Source organism: Cajanus cajan, chromosome 2 (assembly GCF_000230855.2).
Source record: "Cajanus cajan strain Asha chromosome 2, NIPB_CcT2T_4, whole genome shotgun sequence".
Taxonomy (NCBI): domain Eukaryota; kingdom Viridiplantae; phylum Streptophyta; class Magnoliopsida; order Fabales; family Fabaceae; genus Cajanus; species Cajanus cajan.
In genome coordinates this window covers 28,464,798-28,485,469 of record NC_138518.1, presented here as the reverse complement: position 1 = coordinate 28,485,469, position 20,672 = coordinate 28,464,798, and the positions used below count along the sequence as shown (strand labels likewise).

General features: G+C 35.5%; 2 protein-coding genes across 2 annotated transcripts; both read left to right on the top strand.

Moving 5' to 3' along the window:
* Positions 1–8,128: 8,128 nt before the first annotated feature.
* Positions 8,129–11,935, top strand: LOC145954862 (uncharacterized). The gene is made up of 5 exons (XM_083069549.1): positions 8,129–8,538; positions 8,782–9,155; positions 9,257–9,625; positions 11,229–11,689; positions 11,750–11,935. The coding sequence occupies exons 1-5, from the start codon at positions 8,129–8,131 to the stop codon at positions 11,933–11,935; spliced, it is 1,800 nt and encodes a 599-aa protein (XP_082925675.1).
* A 1,031-nt stretch (positions 11,936–12,966) lies between these two features.
* Positions 12,967–13,598, top strand: LOC145954861 (uncharacterized). Its single transcript, XM_083069548.1, has 2 exons — positions 12,967–13,150; positions 13,225–13,598. Exons 1-2 carry the CDS (start codon positions 12,967–12,969, stop codon positions 13,596–13,598), a joined length of 558 nt encoding a protein of 185 aa, XP_082925674.1.
* Positions 13,599–20,672: the final 7,074 nt, after the last annotated feature.

Sequence of the window (20,672 nt, the reverse complement as noted above, 5' to 3'; positions counted from 1 at the left end):
TATTTCTTTAGATAAAAATATAAAAATATAAACATAATTTTGCTTTACGTATACATTATTTTTATGATTAATGATATTAATTGAGTAGCATTTCTACCCTTTAATATCATGTAAATATTTTATTATCAACAAATAAAGATCAATAGCATTTGATTGAATAGCAGTTCTATCTTTCATGTTGTTGGGAGGGTTTATTGATTAGCCATTTGCTAACCTAAATCCTTATGATGTTATTTTTTTATTAAAAAAATATACAAAATAAACATCTCTCATATTAAAAAAAAAAGATATATATATATGTATACACCTTTTTTAGGAATAAAATAAATGTTTATAAATTTATATAATTTTGTGCAATTAATTAAAGGTACTGTTTTTACGGGCGTTGTAGGGTGTTAATACCTTCCCTACACGTAATCGACTCTCGAACCCAACTTTAATTTTAAAGATTATCTTTTAAAGGGTTTTCCAATGTTTTTCCCTTGAAATAAAATATTGGTGGCGGCTCCATTGAATATAAAAATGTTAGCGTCATCCCGTCGTGATCCCGGTTACGACAGATGGCGACTCCACTGGGGATGTTTGAGAGTCAGGCCTTATTAAATTAATTGCGCAAAATTATGACTTTATAAATGTTAAATTTTTTTTCCCTTTCCTTTTATTTTATTTTTTATTTATTTATTTGTTTTGTTATTTTTGTTTGCTACGCATGTGTTGTTTGAATTTAAGTTTAAATTAGAGTTTTATTTATTTTATTTGCATCTCTACACCCACTAACACTTGTACCTCACACACTTTGGGCTCTATACCCGAGCCTATGCGAGCATAGAAGAGAAAGTGGCTTGATGACTGTTATTGAGGGGCTTGATGCTCACCTGACCGTTGTTGAGTCACTACTCAGGTTGTTACTAGTAGCATGGGTTAATCATATTGAGAGGGTATGTTCCCTACTTGTGATTGGTTCATGCGCTAGGTCCTTATTTATATGATAAGGGCAACCTGGGGACCAATAAATCTTGAGAAGTTTTTAGATCCACCCACAAAACCATGCACTAATAGGTGGACTTAATGACCTTCCAAAGTAGGGTGTTAACCTTAGAAATTTTCCTTCCCTAGGTTTACCGTAATAGGTCACATCGCACTACTCTCTATCCCTCTTTTGATATATGTTCATACTAACAAAAAAAAATGTTATACATTCATGCATCATAAATTTATATCCAATATCAATTTTTTAGGTTGTTTTTCTTGCCTAAAATAAATTTTTTAATAAATAAAGGATAGATGATAAAAAGTCATGCATACATGCATATTAGGGGCATAGTAAGTCACATTTTAATTAAGTCTTTGTCTCATTTTTTTTTCTTCTTTTCATTTAATTAAGTCTTCATCTCATTTTTTTTCTTTTCTTTTAAACCTTAAAATAATTGATAGTATTCAATATGGAGGGGATTCAAAATCATACGAGCAATACATCAGTGTTAAGCAAGAGTATTAGGATAAATGTGCTAAAAAAATGATCTCCAAAGGGTAGGTAAGATCTGCTAAAATAATAGCACATTTGACTTGATAACTTGTTTTAGACATCATTTATTGAGGAGAGAATTCTTCCTTGAGTGATTGTTAATCACATTTTGAACTTGAAATGATTGATCCTTGTTTGAAAATGTGGTTCGTACTGCTGCATTGCTAGTAAGATGACCTTATCCATTGAGGAGTGGATGCTCCCTTGAAATAAGTGTCAACCGTTGTATAACCTAAGAGATTTTGCCTCTAGCGTTAAGATATGGGGAATCACTCTTTAATTTGAATACAAAACCAATATTTTCAAAAAAAATTAAATAAATAATAATAAATAATAATAATAATAATAATAATAATAATTTGTGTCTTCTTTTTTCTTTTATACTCATAAAAATTTACTTTGTATTTTGAAAGCAATAAAGCAAAAAAAAACAAAGTGTTTCCTCGACATCGTTATAGAACACGCTCTCAGGCCAAGATCATGGATGAGATAGAGGAACGCAACGAAGAAATGAGAAATGATATCAATCAACTGAAAGAACAAATGAGCCAGATTCTAAAGATGTTACAGTCTATACAAGTGGAAAATGTAGAAGGGACCCCTCAATTAATCAGAGGAGAATCGTCAACTTCTCCTACGTATCTACCTGGTTTTACCCCAATCTCATCACAACCACAAGCTCTACATCTTAATAGACCCGGCCAACAAGTTGATCCTCCAAAGGTCCAATGGCCACCATATGGCCTTCCGCCCAACTACACACCTCCAACAATCATGGACCCTCCGGATAAACACCAACCATTGGTGAATCAGCCGCCTACACAGTCGCAACCTACCCAACCTGAGGTTTCACCCATGAATGTTGCCTCTTATAAACATCAAGTTCTCTACCAACCTCCTTATTTTTATACCCCTCACATGGCCTACCCAAATAGCACTGCCATCTCACCATATCCTCATCAACCTATACATCAAGCTCTACAAGTTTCACCCGCAACACCTATCGCACGACCACCTCAATTTACCCAGCCATGGAACCAAAACTCTAGCCATATGAGGTCACAAAATACCCAAGATTAGAAACCATTTGAGTTTGACCCTATCCCTATGTCCTATACTGAGTTGTTGTCTCTCCTACTACAAAATTCACTAGTAGTACCTTACCTGATGAAGCCCGTAGAACCACCATATCCTAGGGGATACGACATTAATGCAAAATGTGATTATCATTCGGGAGCTATTGGTCACTCCCTTGAAAATTGTAGAGCACTAAAAATCAAGATACAAGGTTTGATTAAGGCTGGGTGGTTAAACTTTAAAGAGGATAATCCTAACATTGAGAACAACCCTCTACCAAGTCATGGAGGGCCGACAATTAATTCTGTTGTGAAGAGTAGATGGGGTCCCTCTCAGTGATCTGTGAGAAAGCTTTTGGTGTGATGGGTTTGAGTTTCCAAACTCAATAGCTGTTGTTGAGCAAGACTCTTGCGAGAATGAACATGCTAGTCTGGTTCACGCTTGTCCATTGAACGTGGAACTTAACAATTAGGAGATTGTCAAGCTGCCTGTTGGTTTTTAATTCAAATTTTAATTAATTTTCTTGTAATGTCAGTCTTATTGCTCTGCCCAAGGCTTTAAGATTTATTTCTTTAAATAAGGGCTCATGTATTTCTTTTTAAATATTAAATAAAATGCATTCATTCTTCTTTCATCTCTTACCTCTTCCTTTCTCCTTAATCTCAATCTTATCCTAACTTTAAAGGATGCGAAAAAAATGTGCTTGAAAGTGATAATGCTAGTGTTGCATCAAATAATTTTGATTGTGCAGTTAATCAGACTTGTGAGGAAATGGAAAACGATTGCTTTAAATACTAAATATATGTTGATAACATCAATGCTTTTCTTAATGTTTTGTCACCACCTTGGCCATTTTCAATGTGGGGAATGGATGTTATTGGCCCTATTGAGCCGAAAGCGTCAAATGGACATCGCTTCATTTTGGTTGCAATCGACTATTTCACCAAATGGGTTGGTTAAAGCCGCTTCATATGCCCATGTCACTCAAAATGTGGTTGCAAAGTTATCAAAAAGAAATTAATTTGTCGTTATGGTGTGCCAAACAGAATCATTATTGACAATGTAACCAACTTGAACAACAAGATGATGACAGATTTATGTGTTGACTTCAAAATTCAGCATCATAACTCTTTCCCATATTGCCCAAAGATGAACGGGGCAGTTGAAGTAGCAAACAAGAACATCAAGAGGATCATCCAGAAAATGGTGGTGACATACAAAGATTGGGATGAGATGCTTCCATTTGTTTTACATGAGCAGCAAACAGGAATATCAAGAGGATCATCAACTAGGGCAACCCCATTTTCCTTAGCTTATGGAATGGAAGCAGTCCTTCCAATTGATGTTGAAATTCCATCTTTGAAAGTATTAATAGAAGCCAAATTAGGAGAAGCAGAACGTGTCCAAACCAGTTTGGATCAAATTAAATCTCATTGAGGAGAAAAGGTTGAATGCAATTTTTCATGGCCATTTATACAAAAAAAAATGCTCGCTAGATTGAGAACCCGAAAGGGCGATCTAAGCAAATTGAAAGCGAGCCGCTAGATTGAAAACTTGAAAGAGCAATCTAGGCAAAAATTAGGGTCAACAAAAAAAAAGGGGAAGCTCGCTAGATTGAAAACCCGAAAGGGCGATCTAGGCAAAAATTAGGGTAAAAAAAAAACACAAAAAAAGAGCTGGTTAGATTGAAAACCTGAAAAGGCGATCTAAGCAAATTGAAAGCGACATGCTAGGTTGAAAACTCAAAAAAGAAATCTAGCAGATAAGTATCATGCCAAATTTCAAGGTATCAATTGGGACCAAACACGGTAGAGCAAAACAAACTGGGGCAAATACGTTGAATTATCCTCTCAAGTTTATTAGCGAGCAATCAAGGTTATTGAAGTGTAGTACTAGCATTGTTCATCTGGAAAATGTCACTCACATAACAGTTACCTCCTATTGCTACCATTGTACTTATTTTCCATTCTTGTCATACAATGACTTCCTTTATAAACACATTCTTACTCTCTTAAATAAGATTATCCTACCTCTTTGTTGCCAATTCTTTTTGCATTTTATGATAATATACTGAAAGGAAATGCATGTTACATCTAAAAAAGGAAAATTCAAGGCATTACAAATTATTTTTATGAGTTTTAAAAGCCACAGTATGCTTGATAATTTCTTGATAAATGTTACAAAGCGCAACCAACAGGATAATGTTGTTTCAACTCATAAGTGTTTAGAACAGCTTAAGGGTAACCCACAGGAAGTAGCCAACTATCATTCAAGACGAAAGTATCCAAAGACCTCACTCATCCATGATCCTTGACTGTGTGTCACGATGAGGAATTTCTGAAAAATAAAGCAAAAACAAAAACAAAAACAAAAATAAACAAAAGTTTAAGTCTTGAAAGATGTGTCTCATAACATGCTTTTTGCATCACATCACATTTCATTTGCATCTCTTGCTTCCTAGAACTTATGACGTAGAGTTTTTAGGCTAAGCACTTACTTCATATATGACTTTCTATTTAAGTCCAGTACTTACCTGGCACAAGTTACATTTTTCTTTTGTATAAGCCCAGTACTTACCTGGCACAAGTTACATTTTTCTTTTGTATAAGCCCAGTACTTACCTGGCACAAGTTACATTTTCTTTTGTTTAAGCCCAGTATCTGCCTGGCACCGGTTATATCTTTCTTTTTAAAGCCCAGTATCTGCATGGCACCAGTTATATTTTTCTTTATAAGCCCAGTATCTACCTGGCACCAGTTATATCTTTCTTTTAAAGCCCAGTATCTGCCTGGCACCAGTTATATCTTTCTTTTTAAAGCCCAGTATCTGCCTGGCACCAGTTATATCTTTCTTTTTAAGCCCAGTATCTGCCTGGCACCAGTTACATTTTTCTTTTTAAAGCCCAGTATCAGCCTGGCACCAGTTACATTTTTCTTTTTAAAGCCCAGTATCTGCCTGGCACCAATTAGATTTTTCTTTTTAAAGTCCAGTATTTGCCTAGAACCAGTTATATTTTTCTTATTAAGCCCAGTATCTACCTGGCACAAGTTACATTTTCTTTTGTATAAGTCCAGTACTTACCTGGCACAAGTTACAATTTCTTTTGTATAAGTCCAGTACTTACCTGGCACAAGTTAAAATTTTCTTTGTATAAGCCCAGTATTTACCTGGCGCGACCCATCGACCAATCCAGCACAAGCATTTGGTCGATCCAATATCAACATCCAATCAATCCAGCACCAACATTCGATTGAATTGGCACCAACAATCGATCGATACAGCACAAGCATTCGACCACTCCAGCATTAGCATTCAGTCCATCAACATTCAATCAATCCAGCACCAGCATTTGATTGAATTCACACCAACATTCAGTCGATCCAACACAAGCATTCGACCACTCCATCAAGCACAAACATTCGGTTCATCAAGCACAAGCATTCAACTATTTCAGCATAAGCATTCAGTCGATCCAGCACAAGCATTTGACCATCCCATCAAGCACAAATATTCGGTTGATCAAGCACAAGCATTCAACCACTTCAACATTGGCATTCGGTTGATCAAGCACAAGCATTCAACCCTTCCATTACAAGCATTCAACCCCTCCAGCACAAGCATTCAACATTAACATTCGGTTGATCCAACACTAGCACTTAATGATCCCAACACAATATTCTAGCATCAGACTGTTGAAGCAAAAGCATTGAATCTTCCAAGAACTTATTCCATCAACATTAGGAGCTATGCCTTGAGTAGCTGGATAAAATTAATTCACAGGTCGTTCCACGTTAGAAAAAAAATACAACAACCCTAATTTGGAACGGTCGTTCCAAGATGGGAACGGGCAGTTATTAGTTTAGAACGGGTCGTTCCAATATTGGAACGGGCCGTTCTAAGTGACTGAAAGGATCCAAAATTCCTTACGTGAAACGGGCCGTTCCAAATTTCAGAACGGCTCGTTGCACGTTTAGAACGGGTCGTTCTGAATTTAGAACGGGCCGTTCCAGAGTCACATTTTGCTTGTAACGATATGATCCAGAACGAGCCGTTCCGATTTTGGAACGGGCCGTTCTGGGTCAGGTCTGACGCCTATAAATAGACGTCTGGGGTACAGTTTTCAGACGCCCAGAAAAATTTCGTCCAATACTCTTTAGAGCTCGAATTTTTTTCTCTCTCTCTCCTCCCTCTCTTTTGTATTTCTTGAGATCTGTGAGACACCTCTGTAGTGTAAAAGGTAGCCAAAAAGCACCTTCTTGATCATCATATTCGAAGATTCATCTCATTTGGTATCGTTCTTTTCTTAACTTTTTTTTCTTCTTTCTTTTATTTATTTGTTTATTTTATTTTTCATTTATTTTTTGTTTATTTATTTATTTATTTTTGTTTATTGTTTGTACATAGTGAATATGATTTTTTGTCTTTAAGATTATTATTTATAAAAATATTTAATATACGACCAATAATAATGTTAAGTGAATAACATTTTTATCTTTAACATTATTAGGTCCTAGGAGTTTAATGACTAGTCATTTGCTAGCTTAAACTCTCCTTAACAAATTTGTTCTTTTAAATAAAATAAAGATATGTTGCAAACAATAACGTTAATTAAGTAACACTTCTATTTTTAACGTTATTGGAGGGATTTATTGATTAGCCATTTGCTAACTTGAATCTTTATGCAAAATCTATTTCTTTAGATAAAAATATAAAAATATAAACATAATTTTGCTTTACGTATACATTATTTTTATGATTAATGATATTAATTGAGTAGCATTTCTACCCTTTAATATCATGTAAATCTTTTATTATCAACAAATAAAGATCAATAGCATTTGATTGAATAGCAGTTCTATCTTTCATGTTGTTGGGAGGGTTTATTGATTAGCCATTTGCTAACCTAAATCCTTATGATGTTATTTTTTTATTAAAAAAATATACAAAAGAAACATCTCTCATATTAAAAAAAAAGATATATATATATATATATATATATATATATATATGTATACACCTTTTTGAGGAATAAAATAAATGTTTATAAATTTATATAATTTTGTGCAGTTAATTAAAGGTACTGTTTTTACGGGCGTTGTAGGGTGTTAATACCTTCCCTACACGTAATCGACTCCCGAACCCAACTTTAATTTTAAAGATTATCTTTTAAAGGGTTTTCCAATGTTTTTCCCTTGAAATAAAATATTGGTGGCGGCTCCATTGAATATAAAAATGTTAGCGTCATCCCGTCGTGATCCCGGTTACGACAATGTTGAAAGAGTTGTTACTTTTGTAGACGATGACTAGAACCAATGAGCAGATAGCCCTTGTCATGGGGATGATGGCTATGGCTATGCAACAACAAAATGCCTACTTTGCTAGGATGGATGCTGATAGAGCTGCAGCTGGTGCAGCAAGGCCAGTTGGGTCACAAGAGAGCCAGGATTTAGCTGAGTTTTGCAAGTGTTATCCTCCACAATTCAAGGGTGATGTAGACTTAGAGGTAGCTAACCACTGATCTGTGAGATGGAGAAAATTTTTACAGTGTTGGGTTATTCACAAGAGAGAAGGTTGGCCATTTATATGCTGGTGGGGGAAGCTGAGCATTGGTGGAGGGGCACTCATCAGATGTTGGTTGCTATAGGAGTGGTGGTTGACTGGGAGTGCTTCAAGAGGGTGTTTCTCGAGAAGTACTTCCTAGAGAGTGTGAGACATGCCAAGGAGGCGGAGTTTATGAGGTTGCACCAGGGTGGGTTGACGGTGTCTTATTATGCAATGAGATTCAAGCACTTGGCTCGTTTCTATTCGCAAGCTATTTTTGAAGCTTGGAAGTGCAAAAAATTTGCTAAAGGTTTGAAGCAGGAGTTGAAGAGGGTGGTGGTGCCTATGGCCATCACTGAGTTTCTGGCCTTAGTTGAAAAGGAAAAAATTGTTGAGTAGTTGGAAGGTGGCAACCGGGTAGTGAAGAATGCTGAGAGACCAGCTGGGTCCAAGAAGGGTGGAGGTTAGAGGAAACCTTATGATAGGCCCCAAACACAGCAAGGGGGTCATGTCACAAGGCAACTTACTGACACAGCTAGAGGTGGGAATCAGAGTGGAGGTGCCACCCTCATATGCTATAAATGTGGTGGACCCTACTTTGTTCGAGATTGTCATCATATTGAGAGCTGGTGTTTCAGGTGTGGCCAGATGGGTCACAAGTCAACTAACTGTCTTGCCAGAAATAGACAGAATAGGGGTGCTCCGAGAGGTGATAGACCTACTACAGCTGGGAGGGTGTTCGCCTTGACCGGGGTTGAAGCTTCCACTTCATCTGATCTAGTGAAGGGGAAGGGCAAAGCTGCTGGTATGGATGTGATGATTTTGTTTGATTCGGGAGCCTCCCATTCTTTTATTTCATATGCATGTGCTGAATTGTTGGGTTTGCCGGTATGTGATTTGGGGTTGAAACTGCTTGTGTCGACGCCTGTTTCTGCTTCTGTTGTTGCTTCTGAGCTGTGTGTTAGTTGTCCTATAGTGGTGGGTGAGAAGAAGTATAAGGTAAACTTGATCTGTTTGCCTTTAGTAGATATTGACATAATTTTAGGGATGGATTGGTTGTCTGCCAATCACATCCTTATAGATTGTGCTAATAAGAAGTTGATTTTTCCTTAGTGGAGGACGAGCTATTGATTTCAGCTAGCCAAGCTCAAACGTTGATGAGAGATGGAGCAGAATGTTGTATTCTGCTTGCTGCCATGAGTGTAGAGACCGAGAGGGTTATTGCTGATATAGAAGTTGTGAAGGACTTTACAGAGGTGTTTCTGGACGAGGTGCCTGGGTTACCTCCTAATAGAGAGATGGAGTTCAGTACTGACTTGGTTCCTGGTGCGGGGCCAGTGTTGGTTGCTCCCTATAGGATGGCCCCAGCAGAGTTGGTTGAGTTGAAAAGACAGTTGGAAGAGTTGCTAGAGAAGCAGTTGGTGAGGCCGAGTGCATCTCCATGGAGAGCTCCTGTGTTATTGGTGAAGAATAAGGATGGAGGTAGTCGACTGTGTGTTGATTACCGGCAGTTGAACAAATTGACCATTAAGAACAAATATCCACTTCCCCGGATAGATGACTTAATGGATCAATTGAAGGTGTTGAGCTTAGGAGAGCTTGAAACCTAAAGGAGTTTTGATGATCACAACATAAGTGTACAACAACAACTTACAACTTGGAAGCACAAAAACAAAGTCAAAGAAAAGTCAAGAAAATGCTATGTAATGGAGAAATGTAATAGAGTTTAGAAATTAAGGTGTTTTGAATGAGTTTTTATATTGTTTGTGCTTAGTATGCTTTGTGCATAAGCAAATCTATATCTAAAGCTGAGTAGAGAGTATATGATGATGAGTGAAAAGGTTGGAAAGTTATTTTGAGACTTAAAAACGAAGTTTTAAAAACTAACTCAAAATAATCGATTATTGTTAAATATAATCGATTATTCCAGCAACAGGCAAAATGGGATGCCTTGCTGCAATAATCGATTATTTGCCAAAATAATCGATTATCCCAGAAACAACTCTCTGGAATAATCGATTATCCAGCAAAATAATCGATTATATTGTTCTTGGTTGATTTCCAGAAAATCTGAAGAACAAAATAATCGATTATTCTTTAAAATAATCGATTATCTGCGTCTGAAACTTTTATAAATAGTTTGAACTTTGAGAAAATTCAGACAAGAGTTAGAACTGATAATCAAATTGTGAAAAACGTTTTTGTGGAGTCTCTGTGACATCTTGGAGAGTTTTCTTTGTGAAATCCAAGAGTAAAAACGTTTGTGAAAAACTTTGTGAGATCATCATCATCATCATATCTTGAAAGGGGAAGATTAAGATTTGCTTCAAGAATTCCAGGTGAATTCGTTCCTTTATTCTTTGTGAATCTTTGTAAAAATCTTGAGAAGGGTTTCTCAAGTGGTAAGGTTTCTTGTAGTGGGTTCTACAAAGGGTGCTTTCTTGGAGTCAAGAAAGTGGTTATCTTTTGTGTTGAAGTATATGCATGTGTGTGTGCTTGTAAACCTTCTTGCTTAAGATAGTGGAACAAATCTTAATCAGGTGTTGATTAAGGACTGGATGTAGGTCACATGTGGAGTAGCTGAACCAGTATAAAAGACTTGTGCAATCTTCTTCTACCTTATCTTTTACTTTGAGTAATTGCTTGATTGAACATTAAAGAAGATAATTCTTGATTAACATGTGTATGTGAAAATTGTTGGTTTAAATCTGAATTAGAACATTATATTTGAACCTCACAATTTTGTAATCAAGAAAGCATATTGCATTCATACTTTCATAACAAGTCTTTAAGAGAGCTTCATTTGAAAAATTCAGTCTTAGAAAAGTTTAAGTGAAATAAAGATCCTAAATACTCTGATAATTTTTAAAGGGTCATAGAATTCAATTCACTCCCCCCCCCCTCTTGGATTGTGCCATTCGTTTCTAACAGAAGGGAGCATCGGTGTTTTCAAAGATTGACTTAAGATCAGGATATCACCAAATTAGGGTGAAGGAGGGTGACATACCTAATATTGCTTTCAGGACTAGGTATGGTCACTATGAGTATGTTGTGATGTCGTTTGGTGTGACCAATGCCCCAACAGTGTTCATGGATTACATGAACATAATATTTCATTCTTTCTTGGATAAATTTGTGGTGGTATTCATTGATGACATCCTTATTTATTCAAGAACCCCGGAGGAACATAGAGAGCACTTAAGGTTGGTGTTAGAAATTTTGAAGGGGAAACAGTTGTACGCCAAGTTGTCGAAGTGTGAGTTTTGGTTGGAAGAGGTGAAGTTCTTGGGCCATGTTATTTCAGTAGAGGGGATTGTAGTTGATCTGACTAAGGTGGAGTCAGTGTTGCAGTGGGAGCGTCCAAGAACTATCACGGACATTCAGAGCTTTGTGGGTTTAGCGGGTTACTATAGGAGGTTCATTGAGGGATTTTCCAAAATAGTAATGCCTCTAACCCAGTTGACTAGAAAGGATCAGCCTTTCATTTGGACAGATGCATGTGAGCGGAGTTTTGAAGAATTAAAGAAGAGGTTGACTACTCCTCCTGTATTGGTGTTGCTTGATTCTGGTGAGCCTTTTGATGTGTATTGTGATGCTTCTCACCAGGGATTGGGGTGTGTGTTGATGCAGAACAGGAGGGTGGTGGCATATGCTTCAAGCCAATTAAAGAACCATGAGAGGAATTATCCTACTCATGACTTGGAGTTGGCAGCAGTTATTTTTTCCTTGAAGATATGGAGGCATTATCTTTATGGTGCCAGGTTCAACGTCTTCATTGACACAAGAGTCTGAAGTACTTGTTTGATCAGAAGGAGCTGAACATGAGGCAGAGACGGTGGATGGAATTTCTAAAGGACTATGATTTTCAGCTGATGTATCACCCTAGGAAGGCCAATGTAGTGGCGGATGCTCTTAGTAGGAAATCCATCCACATGTCGGGTTTAATGGTGAAAGAGTTGGAGCTGGTGGAGGAATTCAGGGATTTGAATCTCTGTGTGGAGTTGGCTCATGAGCACATTAGTTGTGGAATGACTACCATAACTAGTGAGTTCTTGAGGCAAGTTGGGTTGAAACAGTTGCAGGATTCAGAGTTAGTGGAGATTCTTGGGTTGTTGGGTACTGAGAAGGAAGTTGGTTTTGAGTTGGGCAGAGACAGAATTTTGAGGTTTAAGGGCAGAATTTGCCTACCTCATGATTCTGAGTTGAAGAAAGCAGTTCTAGAGGAAGGCTACAAGAGTATACTTAGCATACATCCTGGTATGACTAAGATGTACCAAGACCTCAAGAAGACTTTTTGGTGGTCTGGTATGAAGAGAGACATTGCTGAATATGTGGCGGCCTGTCTGACTTGTCAGAAGGCAAAGGTGGAGCATCAGAAGCCAAGTGGGTTATTACAGATGATGGAGATTCTAGAATGGAAGTGGGATAGTATCACTACGGATTTCATTATAGGATTACCTAGGTCGGCTAGGAATAGTGATGTTATTTGGGTGATTGTTGATAGGTTGACCAAGTGTGCACATTTCTTGCCTGTCAATATCAAGTGGTCCTTGGAGAACTTGACGCAGTTGTATATGAGGGAAATAGTATGGCTGCACTGGGTGCCTTCCAGTATTATTTCAGATAGAGATCCGAGGTTCACTTCCAAATTTTGGCAGAGTTTACATCAAGCCTTAGGCACGAAGTTGAGGTTGAGTTTTGCTTATCATCCACAGACGGATGGTCAGTCAGAGAGGACGATTCAGTCCTTGGAGGATTTATTGAGGGCTTGTGTGTTAGACCACTTGGGGAGTTGGGAGGAAGTCCTACCATTGGTGGAATTCATGTATAACAATAGCTTTCATGCTAGTATTAGGATGGTGTCGTTTAAAGCGCTATATGGTAAGAGGTGTAGGACTCCTCTGTGTTGGTACCAGGATGGTGAATCAGTGGTGGTGGGGCTAAAGTTGATCCTACAGACTACTGAGAAAGTAAAGTTGATTCAGGAGAGAATAAAGACTGCTCAGAGTAGACAGAAGTCATATGCTGATAAAAGGCGAAAGCCTTTGGAGTTTGTTGAAGGGGAACATGTGTTTCTAAAGGTAACCCCAACCTCTGGTGTGTGGGAAGGGCGCTGAGGGCTAAGAAGTTAACACCTAGATTTGTCGGTCCCTATCAGATCATCCATCGTGTGGGTCCGATCGCATATCGGTTGGCTTTGCCACCGTTTCTCTCCAATCTACACGATGTGTTTTATGTATCCCAACCGAGGAAGTATGTCCATGACCCCAGTCATGTAGTTGAGTTGGATGAAGTTCGGGTGAAGGAGAACCTGACTTATGAGAAGTCGCCTATAGTTGTGGTTGATTACAAGTTAAAGGAGTTGAGAGGCAAGTCTATTAGCTTGGTGAAAGTTTTGTGGGATGCAGCTACTGGTGAGGCTACTTGGGAAGTTGACCAGCAGTGTAGAGAGTAATATCCTTCCTTATTCCCAAGTAAGTCTATTTTCAGGGACGAAAATTTATGTTGTTGGGGAGGTTGTGAGACCCGCTCCTTCTTCCCCCCTTCCTCTCAACACTTTTTTCCCCTTATCTTCCTTCACTCTCATTCTCTTCTCACTCTCTTCTTTTTCCTTGGTCTCAAAAGGTGTTGAGTAGAGGCTAGCTGAGTGCTTCGAGTTGGCTTCTCCTTTCTCCTTTTCTCTCATTCTCTTCCTCTTCCCTAGGAGCTCGAATTCTTCTTCTCCGAGGTAAGGGAACTTAGTTTTTTTTTTTTGCGGATTGGTTGTAAATGAGTTTAGAGACTCATTTGATGCTTGAGTTCAGGAGATTGATGGTCGGATTGAAGAGTTGCTCGTTTTTGGGGTTTCAGGAAAATGCAAAAAAATGGGGATTTTTGTGTTTGATTTTTGCATGTTGAAAAAGAGTTGATTTTTGAGATGTATGCTGAAAATGTGGTTCATTTGATGGATTGCATGTGTTTGAGCTGGCTGATTTTGCAGGTTTTGGGTGAAAGTTTTGAAGTTATGAGGGTTGCTGTTTGAAATTACGTCGAGCGTAGATCTTGGCGCCGGGCGTGTATCCATCAAAGAACTCCATTGTTCAAGCATGTCGGGCGCAAGGCTGGTTGCGCCGGGCGAGCTTAAGAATGGAAGTTTCTGGATAGCCCACGCCAGGCATGGGAGAACCGCTCTGGGTGTGATATTAGATAGGGACTCAAGGAGTTGAGTTACTGGTATGGCACCGGGTCTTTGCCTGGGGTGGCGCTAGGCGCAGAATGAGCGCGTCGGGCGTGAGACCTTGGTGAGGTATCTGCCTTACTTGCGCCGAGCGTGAGTTTGGTACGTCAGGCTTGGGAGACTCTTGGGAGTCTCTGCCTCCTATTGCGCTGGGCGCAATTGGTATTGCGTCGGGCATGTAAGAGCTTTAGAGCTCTCGGGTTAGGTCCAGGCTGGGCGCAAATCTTATTGCGCCGGGCGCGGATGTGTCTTTCTCTATAACTATGAAAATGCTGAACGTTGTTTATGTTGATTAATGATGTTAAAGATGATTTGTGTTGTATGATGTTTATGCTGATTAATGTTGTTAAGCCGAGTTGTGTTGTATGCTGTCTAAGCTATTAATGTCGTTATGTTAAGTTGTGCTGAATGTTGAATATGTTGTTTTAAATAGTTGAGCTGTGTTGTTGAATATGAGATGTTTAAGCTGTAATGTTGAGTTGTTGATCACTAGGACTAGAGGAGATATTTTCGAAGTTGCTCATCCCGTTGTGTGGATTGAGGAAGCTGTGGTGCTCTCAGAGCCCAATTTGTTGAAAACCCTCCTTGGGAAGTTGTCCCTTAGAGTGGTCATTGTGCTGTTCTCCTCTAGTACTTAGTTGGTCCCGTGTGTGGGCAAGGTCGAGGTACACGTGTACAAAGCGACCACGGTATAGGGGCCAGGTCGAGTTATATCGATTACAAGCAGCCAATCAAGTAAAGTACGAAGTCGGGAACTTAGTTCCTAACTGAGTATCGGAAGGTTGTGGTATTTGGAGGATAGTCGGTAGGCTAATTCCATAAGTGGCTTAGTTAAGCTAGCTAATGTCGTGGTAGGCCTAAAACCCAATTGTTCTATCCTGACATAGTACCATACTTCCTTGTTTAAGTGGCAAAGTCTGAGAAATCGTGAAGTTGTGGATTGATATCCAAATTGTTGTTTACCTAACAAACCAAAAAGGTTCTTTGTTGTCGGTTCGGTAGGACCTAGCCACTTAAATTGCTCACCCATGTTGTAAGAGATCTTTGAGTTGAAATGCATGATGACGCATAAGCTATTTGATGTTGATTTTGCTGAGTGATATAAGTTGTATGTGTGCAGTGTGTTGTATGTTTAAACTATTGAGATTGATGATGTGTTGTTAAGTTGAAGCTGTTATTAATTTAATTATATGTTGATTCTTTTCACTAGCTTATCCTTGTCTGTTTTCATGTGGGTTGGACTGCAATGATCATATTATGTATGGGAGCAGAGCAGGGATAGATTGGAGTGTAGTAGCAGGACTACAGTTGGCAGTTGGAGCTGATTTTATTGTTTATGGGCTACTTGGTGTAGCTATTTTGGTAGTTTTGTATATTGACTGGTTGAGCCCCAGGCTAGACTTATATATATATATCTATATTCTCTTTTATATGAATACTCTATTCTGTGTAGTGATGTTTGTTGTGCGATGGCTAGCGGGTCGTTATATATATATATATATATATATATATATATATATATATATATATAATATTAATGTATAATTTCAAAATAGTACATAAGTAACACAGTAATTATATTTTGTCGTATTCATAAATTGGTGGCAGAAGCGTGAATAAGATTGGATTGGCAAGCAAATGAAATTTCTGAGTCTTGAATACACTTGAGATTTCAGATTTGCAAATCTGGTTTGGTCTCTTTCAAGTGATAATCACTTGTTAGGAAAGAGCAATACTCAACATTCTTCAAGGTTACTGTAAAACATGATTAACCGACTTCAATTATTTTCCACTATCTCAACCTGTTAATGTTACCTTATCAACACCTTCATAGTTATTCAAATCCAATGCGTGTCATGTCGATCCAATAATAAGAGAGATAGCACTGTAGCAGTAGTATAAATAATGTGTTAAATTTAAATTTTGTCTCGTTCTTATAATTTTTTTCTATTTATACAAAAAAAAAAATCCAATGCATAGTAGGTTTAGTAATGAAGTTTCAGTAATGTGCATAGGAATATAAATTATAATCTTGTTCCTCTTATTATTGAAATAAAAATAATAATTTGTGTGCACCCGAATTTTATCCTCAGGTTTTTATTTTCTTTTAATGTCCAATACTCGACTCTTTTATTTTTCATCTCTTCATTAATAATAACAGTAAGGAATTAAACTAACAAAAATGATAGGAGTATTTCAATTATTTTCAGTCGAATATTTTTCCTTTTTTTTAAGTATTTTGATCAAATTCAACTCAAACCATCAAAACATTAAAATTTATTCATGTAGAGATTGGATAATAGATTTTGAATTTTGATCTCATGATATTAATCCGTATACATGACATATTATTAAAATATATATATATATATATATATATATATATATATATATAAAATAATAATATAATTAATTTTTATTGAAAAAAAACTCAAGTCTTATATCAATTAGAAATTAAGCAATTAAATAATATATATAAGTATAGAAAGTAATTATTGGCTTATAAGTCGATTTTGTAAGGTTGAGTTACGCTCAAATCCACTATTTCGAGATGATATCAGAGTTATCCTAGATTATTAAAAAAAACTCACATATCATAGATCATTTAAAAAAGTCACACACCATTTATCCACATACCAAAATTATAGTATTAAACACAAAAAGGTGTATTAAAAAAAACTTAAAATCCACGTCGATCCACCATTTATCCACATCGACCCACCATTTATCATGTTTAAGATGTCTTTGAATCTATGTTTAGCCTCCATACTATTTTTTTTTTTTTTTGTATAGATTAATTCTCAAACTCGTTAAGATCTATCAACTAGCAAGATACTTAAATTGGTTATTTCTAATTTTATTCTTTTTAGTTTATTGTGATATTTATGCCTTACTTGAATTTGAAATAAAAATTTAGATTGTCCGCATATATTTCTCTAGTCGTTTACTTTCATAATGTTTTTGAGTAAGTACAAAAAAAATTGAGTTTTAGAAAAATTAAAACATTTTTAAATAGTTTTTACACCCAATAGACTCAATTCAACTTAACTAGTTCATGATTGGATTAGTTGGATATACTTTGACAAAAAAAAAATTGCATAAACTCAATTTTATCCAATTTTTAAATTCTTGTCGTATTAAAAAAGAAAAAGCTAAATCTAACTCAAACCAACCACAAGCATAACAACAAAATAATGATTAGACATTACACTTGCACTTAATTCATTTATATTTTTTCTTTGCAAATAATGGTTTAAGAGATTATTAATAAACTTTTAGATAAGCCACTGATAAGAAGATTTCTAAATTAAAAAGCATAAATTAATTTCAACTTATAAAATAAGTTTAATTCATCTCATTGACAGGAAAAAAGTTTAATTTATTTTATCATAGTGTTTGTAAAAAAATATTTAATAATTAAGACTTGATTTTTTATGATACAATATTTTCCTTTATCTCAGTTATCATATCTTCTATTTTATCTCACATTTGACTCTGTTCTATTTTATTTATTCTCTCTTTTTATTGGGAAAAAAAAACATGTATAAACTCATTATTGAAAAAAAAAATCAACTTAATTATGTAGAATATGGAATTAAAGCATTAATCCATGAAAGCATATGCACATTACATATAGTAGATACAGACAAAAACTCATTTCAAAACAATTCGACCCTATAGCTTCCCTCAAACGACAGATTATGATGCACCCTTGGTAGAGTCACGTCATGCACATTATGCTCCAATTTTGATGACTTTATTCTCACAAAAGCCACTCCACCTTCTACCCTTCCCGTTGGTTCAATCATCATTTAATTTTATTTATTTTTGTTTCATTTAATTCCTAATGGAGGCTTTGCATGTTTCTGCTCCTTTTCATCCTCATATTATAATCAGATTTAGTATATAATGGTTTATCCAACCTAACATAATCTTGTGTGGTTTCCCCTATATTATGGTGTTCTCAAAGGGATACCCACTAATAAACACTTTTTAAGTTCGACAGGACTAGTTAAATATGCTAAATTAAGATAATAAGACAATTAATGTTGTCTTTATATGTTATGCACCTTTCAGCCTTGCCCAGCACCCAGGAAGTATTCTCATGCTCAAACCGCCTAACCTTAGGCTATAATGTCCTACTTTGCCAAAATAACATATAAATATCATTGCAAGTGGAATATAATTGTATATTGAGTGATGATAGATTGTATACTACTATGTACCGAATATTCTGATAATATTTTTTATTTTATTTATCCTATTCGTCATATTTTATTAACAAGACAGTTGGATTCAATAGTACTGACATTGAATTCTTTAAGTAAATTTTTAGTTTTAAGTCTTATAGATAAAAAGAATGTGGTTGAGAGAAAGTTAGACTTCATTGTAAGTATTTGTCATGTTTCCTTATTAGTTATAGATGAAGTAATGAGTATTTCATTTCAATAATATGTTATCAAAAAATATTATATGTCATATTTATATTTTTTTTCTTCTCTTTTTAAGTGTTAAATAGTATTTTTTGTTATTCATAAGGGTTACAATAACATCATTAAAATTTGAACAAAGAACCTTGTATATATATATTACTTTGATTTTTATGATTCCACCGTTTCTAATGATTCAAGTGGTAAATAATGTTTAATGTGTATAACTTTTTTAATGAATATTTATTAACATAAAAGAATTTATATTTGATTTTTATTATTTTAAAAACTTAGCTCAATATCTATATTTCTAGCACTCTAATTAAATCCCTCTCTTTTCAAGTGGATCCAATCTTTTTTTTTTTTTAATCTTTTTATTTTATGTTTATTTTAAAAACACATCTCCTTTTCACTAGTCATAATTAAATTTTTTATTAAGAAATACTCACATATTTATTACGAGAATAATATTCAGAGACAACACAGTTAGGATTTTATTTTTGATAATTTTATAATTGCTTTTAAAAATACCGTATCTATTGACAATGTCATTTACCAATAAATTAAAAGAAAATAGTACAATGTCTCCAACTTTAGGTTAAAAGCTATTATTTGATATAAATGGCAGCTTCGTGGGGCAAAGATCCATGTTCCGGTTCTAGCCACATCAGAAAAGTTTCATGACTCATTAATAAATTCTCTTTTTGACAGTGGGATTTTCTTCCAGCAGGTGCATGCATGTAAATAAAATATTAATAATATGCATTGCCGAAATAGTCAGTGCTATCTGTAACCTTGGTTTATATGAACAATAATTGAACAGCATTAGATACAGAATACAGTTAATTTATAGTTAATTCCGCTTAATTTATTCGTTAATTATATTGCATGTATTGTATTTTGGAGTTTAATTGAGTTGATTCAAACGGAGTATGAATTGTTGTAAATTCGTTAATATCAAGTTTAATTAATTCTCTTTATTAATTAACTCTTCAATTTTTGGGCGGGGTACATGTTCAATGTGTAAGTTTAAGTAATCATATAATTAATTTAAAAGTGCAATTAATTACTTTACAAAATCTCTGCGTTGTTTACATTAACCGGAATAATATTTGTTTTACAAATTCATGAATGAAAAGAGAAGAAAACAACACATAATTACCCTAACATTTTAGTTCTTTGTTTAGTCCTACAAGAAAACCAAAATTTTCAACAATCTATCTCTCTTACTCGTTGCATCTTCATCAGGGGTTGATCTTGGTTGGTATATTTAGATTGACCTTATACCATACTCTTATATTATATTGAACTAGATCAAACATTAGGATTAGCGTAATAATTGAGAGAAGAAATTAGAGTAGTTGAAATATGAGGCTTAAGTTTAATTTTTATTGTCACTATTTTTATAATTTTTTCTATTTTCTTAAAAAAGAAGAAGTTGGACTAGATCCAACTAATTAAGTTATATATACTAATATAAAGGTATTAATAAATGATAAAGTCTAAGGTAGTTGAATGTCAAAGATAGTTTATCGTGGTCAACTAATATATGTCGTTAGATTATAATGTTTTATCCAATTTAGCATTGCATCGATCGTAATTTTTTTATTATTTATTTTACCCTTTTTACTTATGTGTCCACATCCCGTAACCGTGAAGAGCAAATGGAAATATGAAAACAAGATTAATAAATAAATAAATAAAAAAGGATGTTAAGCAAAAGACTATGGTAAAGCATCTATCTAAAACGTGGGGGTGCAAAAACAACTGATTGAGACTTACATTTTTATTCGTTTTCCTTTTACTTTATTTGCTATGAAAATAGTGGCATGCACATCGACAACCAAACGTGTCTTTGGTCGTTGTTGTGGTTGTAATGTCG

What these genes read in the sequence shown, in the direction of transcription:
- LOC145954862 (XM_083069549.1), top strand. Translation starts at nt 8,129, where the DNA reads ATGGAGAAAATTTTTACAGTGTTGGGTTATTCACAAGAGAGAAGGTTG. An exon ending in GGTGAAGAATAAGGATGGAG is followed by an intron (nt 9,626 to 11,228) that starts GTAGTCGACTGT and finishes ATGCCCCAACAG; the next exon opens with TGTTCATGGATTACATGAAC. An exon ending in AGAGGTTGACTACTCCTCCT is followed by an intron (nt 11,690 to 11,749) that starts GTATTGGTGTTG and finishes GCTTCTCACCAG; the next exon opens with GGATTGGGGTGTGTGTTGAT.
- LOC145954861 (XM_083069548.1), top strand. Translation starts at nt 12,967, where the DNA reads ATGTATAACAATAGCTTTCATGCTAGTATTAGGATGGTGTCGTTTAAA. An exon ending in GAGAATAAAGACTGCTCAGA is followed by an intron (nt 13,151 to 13,224) that starts GTAGACAGAAGT and finishes GTGTTTCTAAAG; the next exon opens with GTAACCCCAACCTCTGGTGT.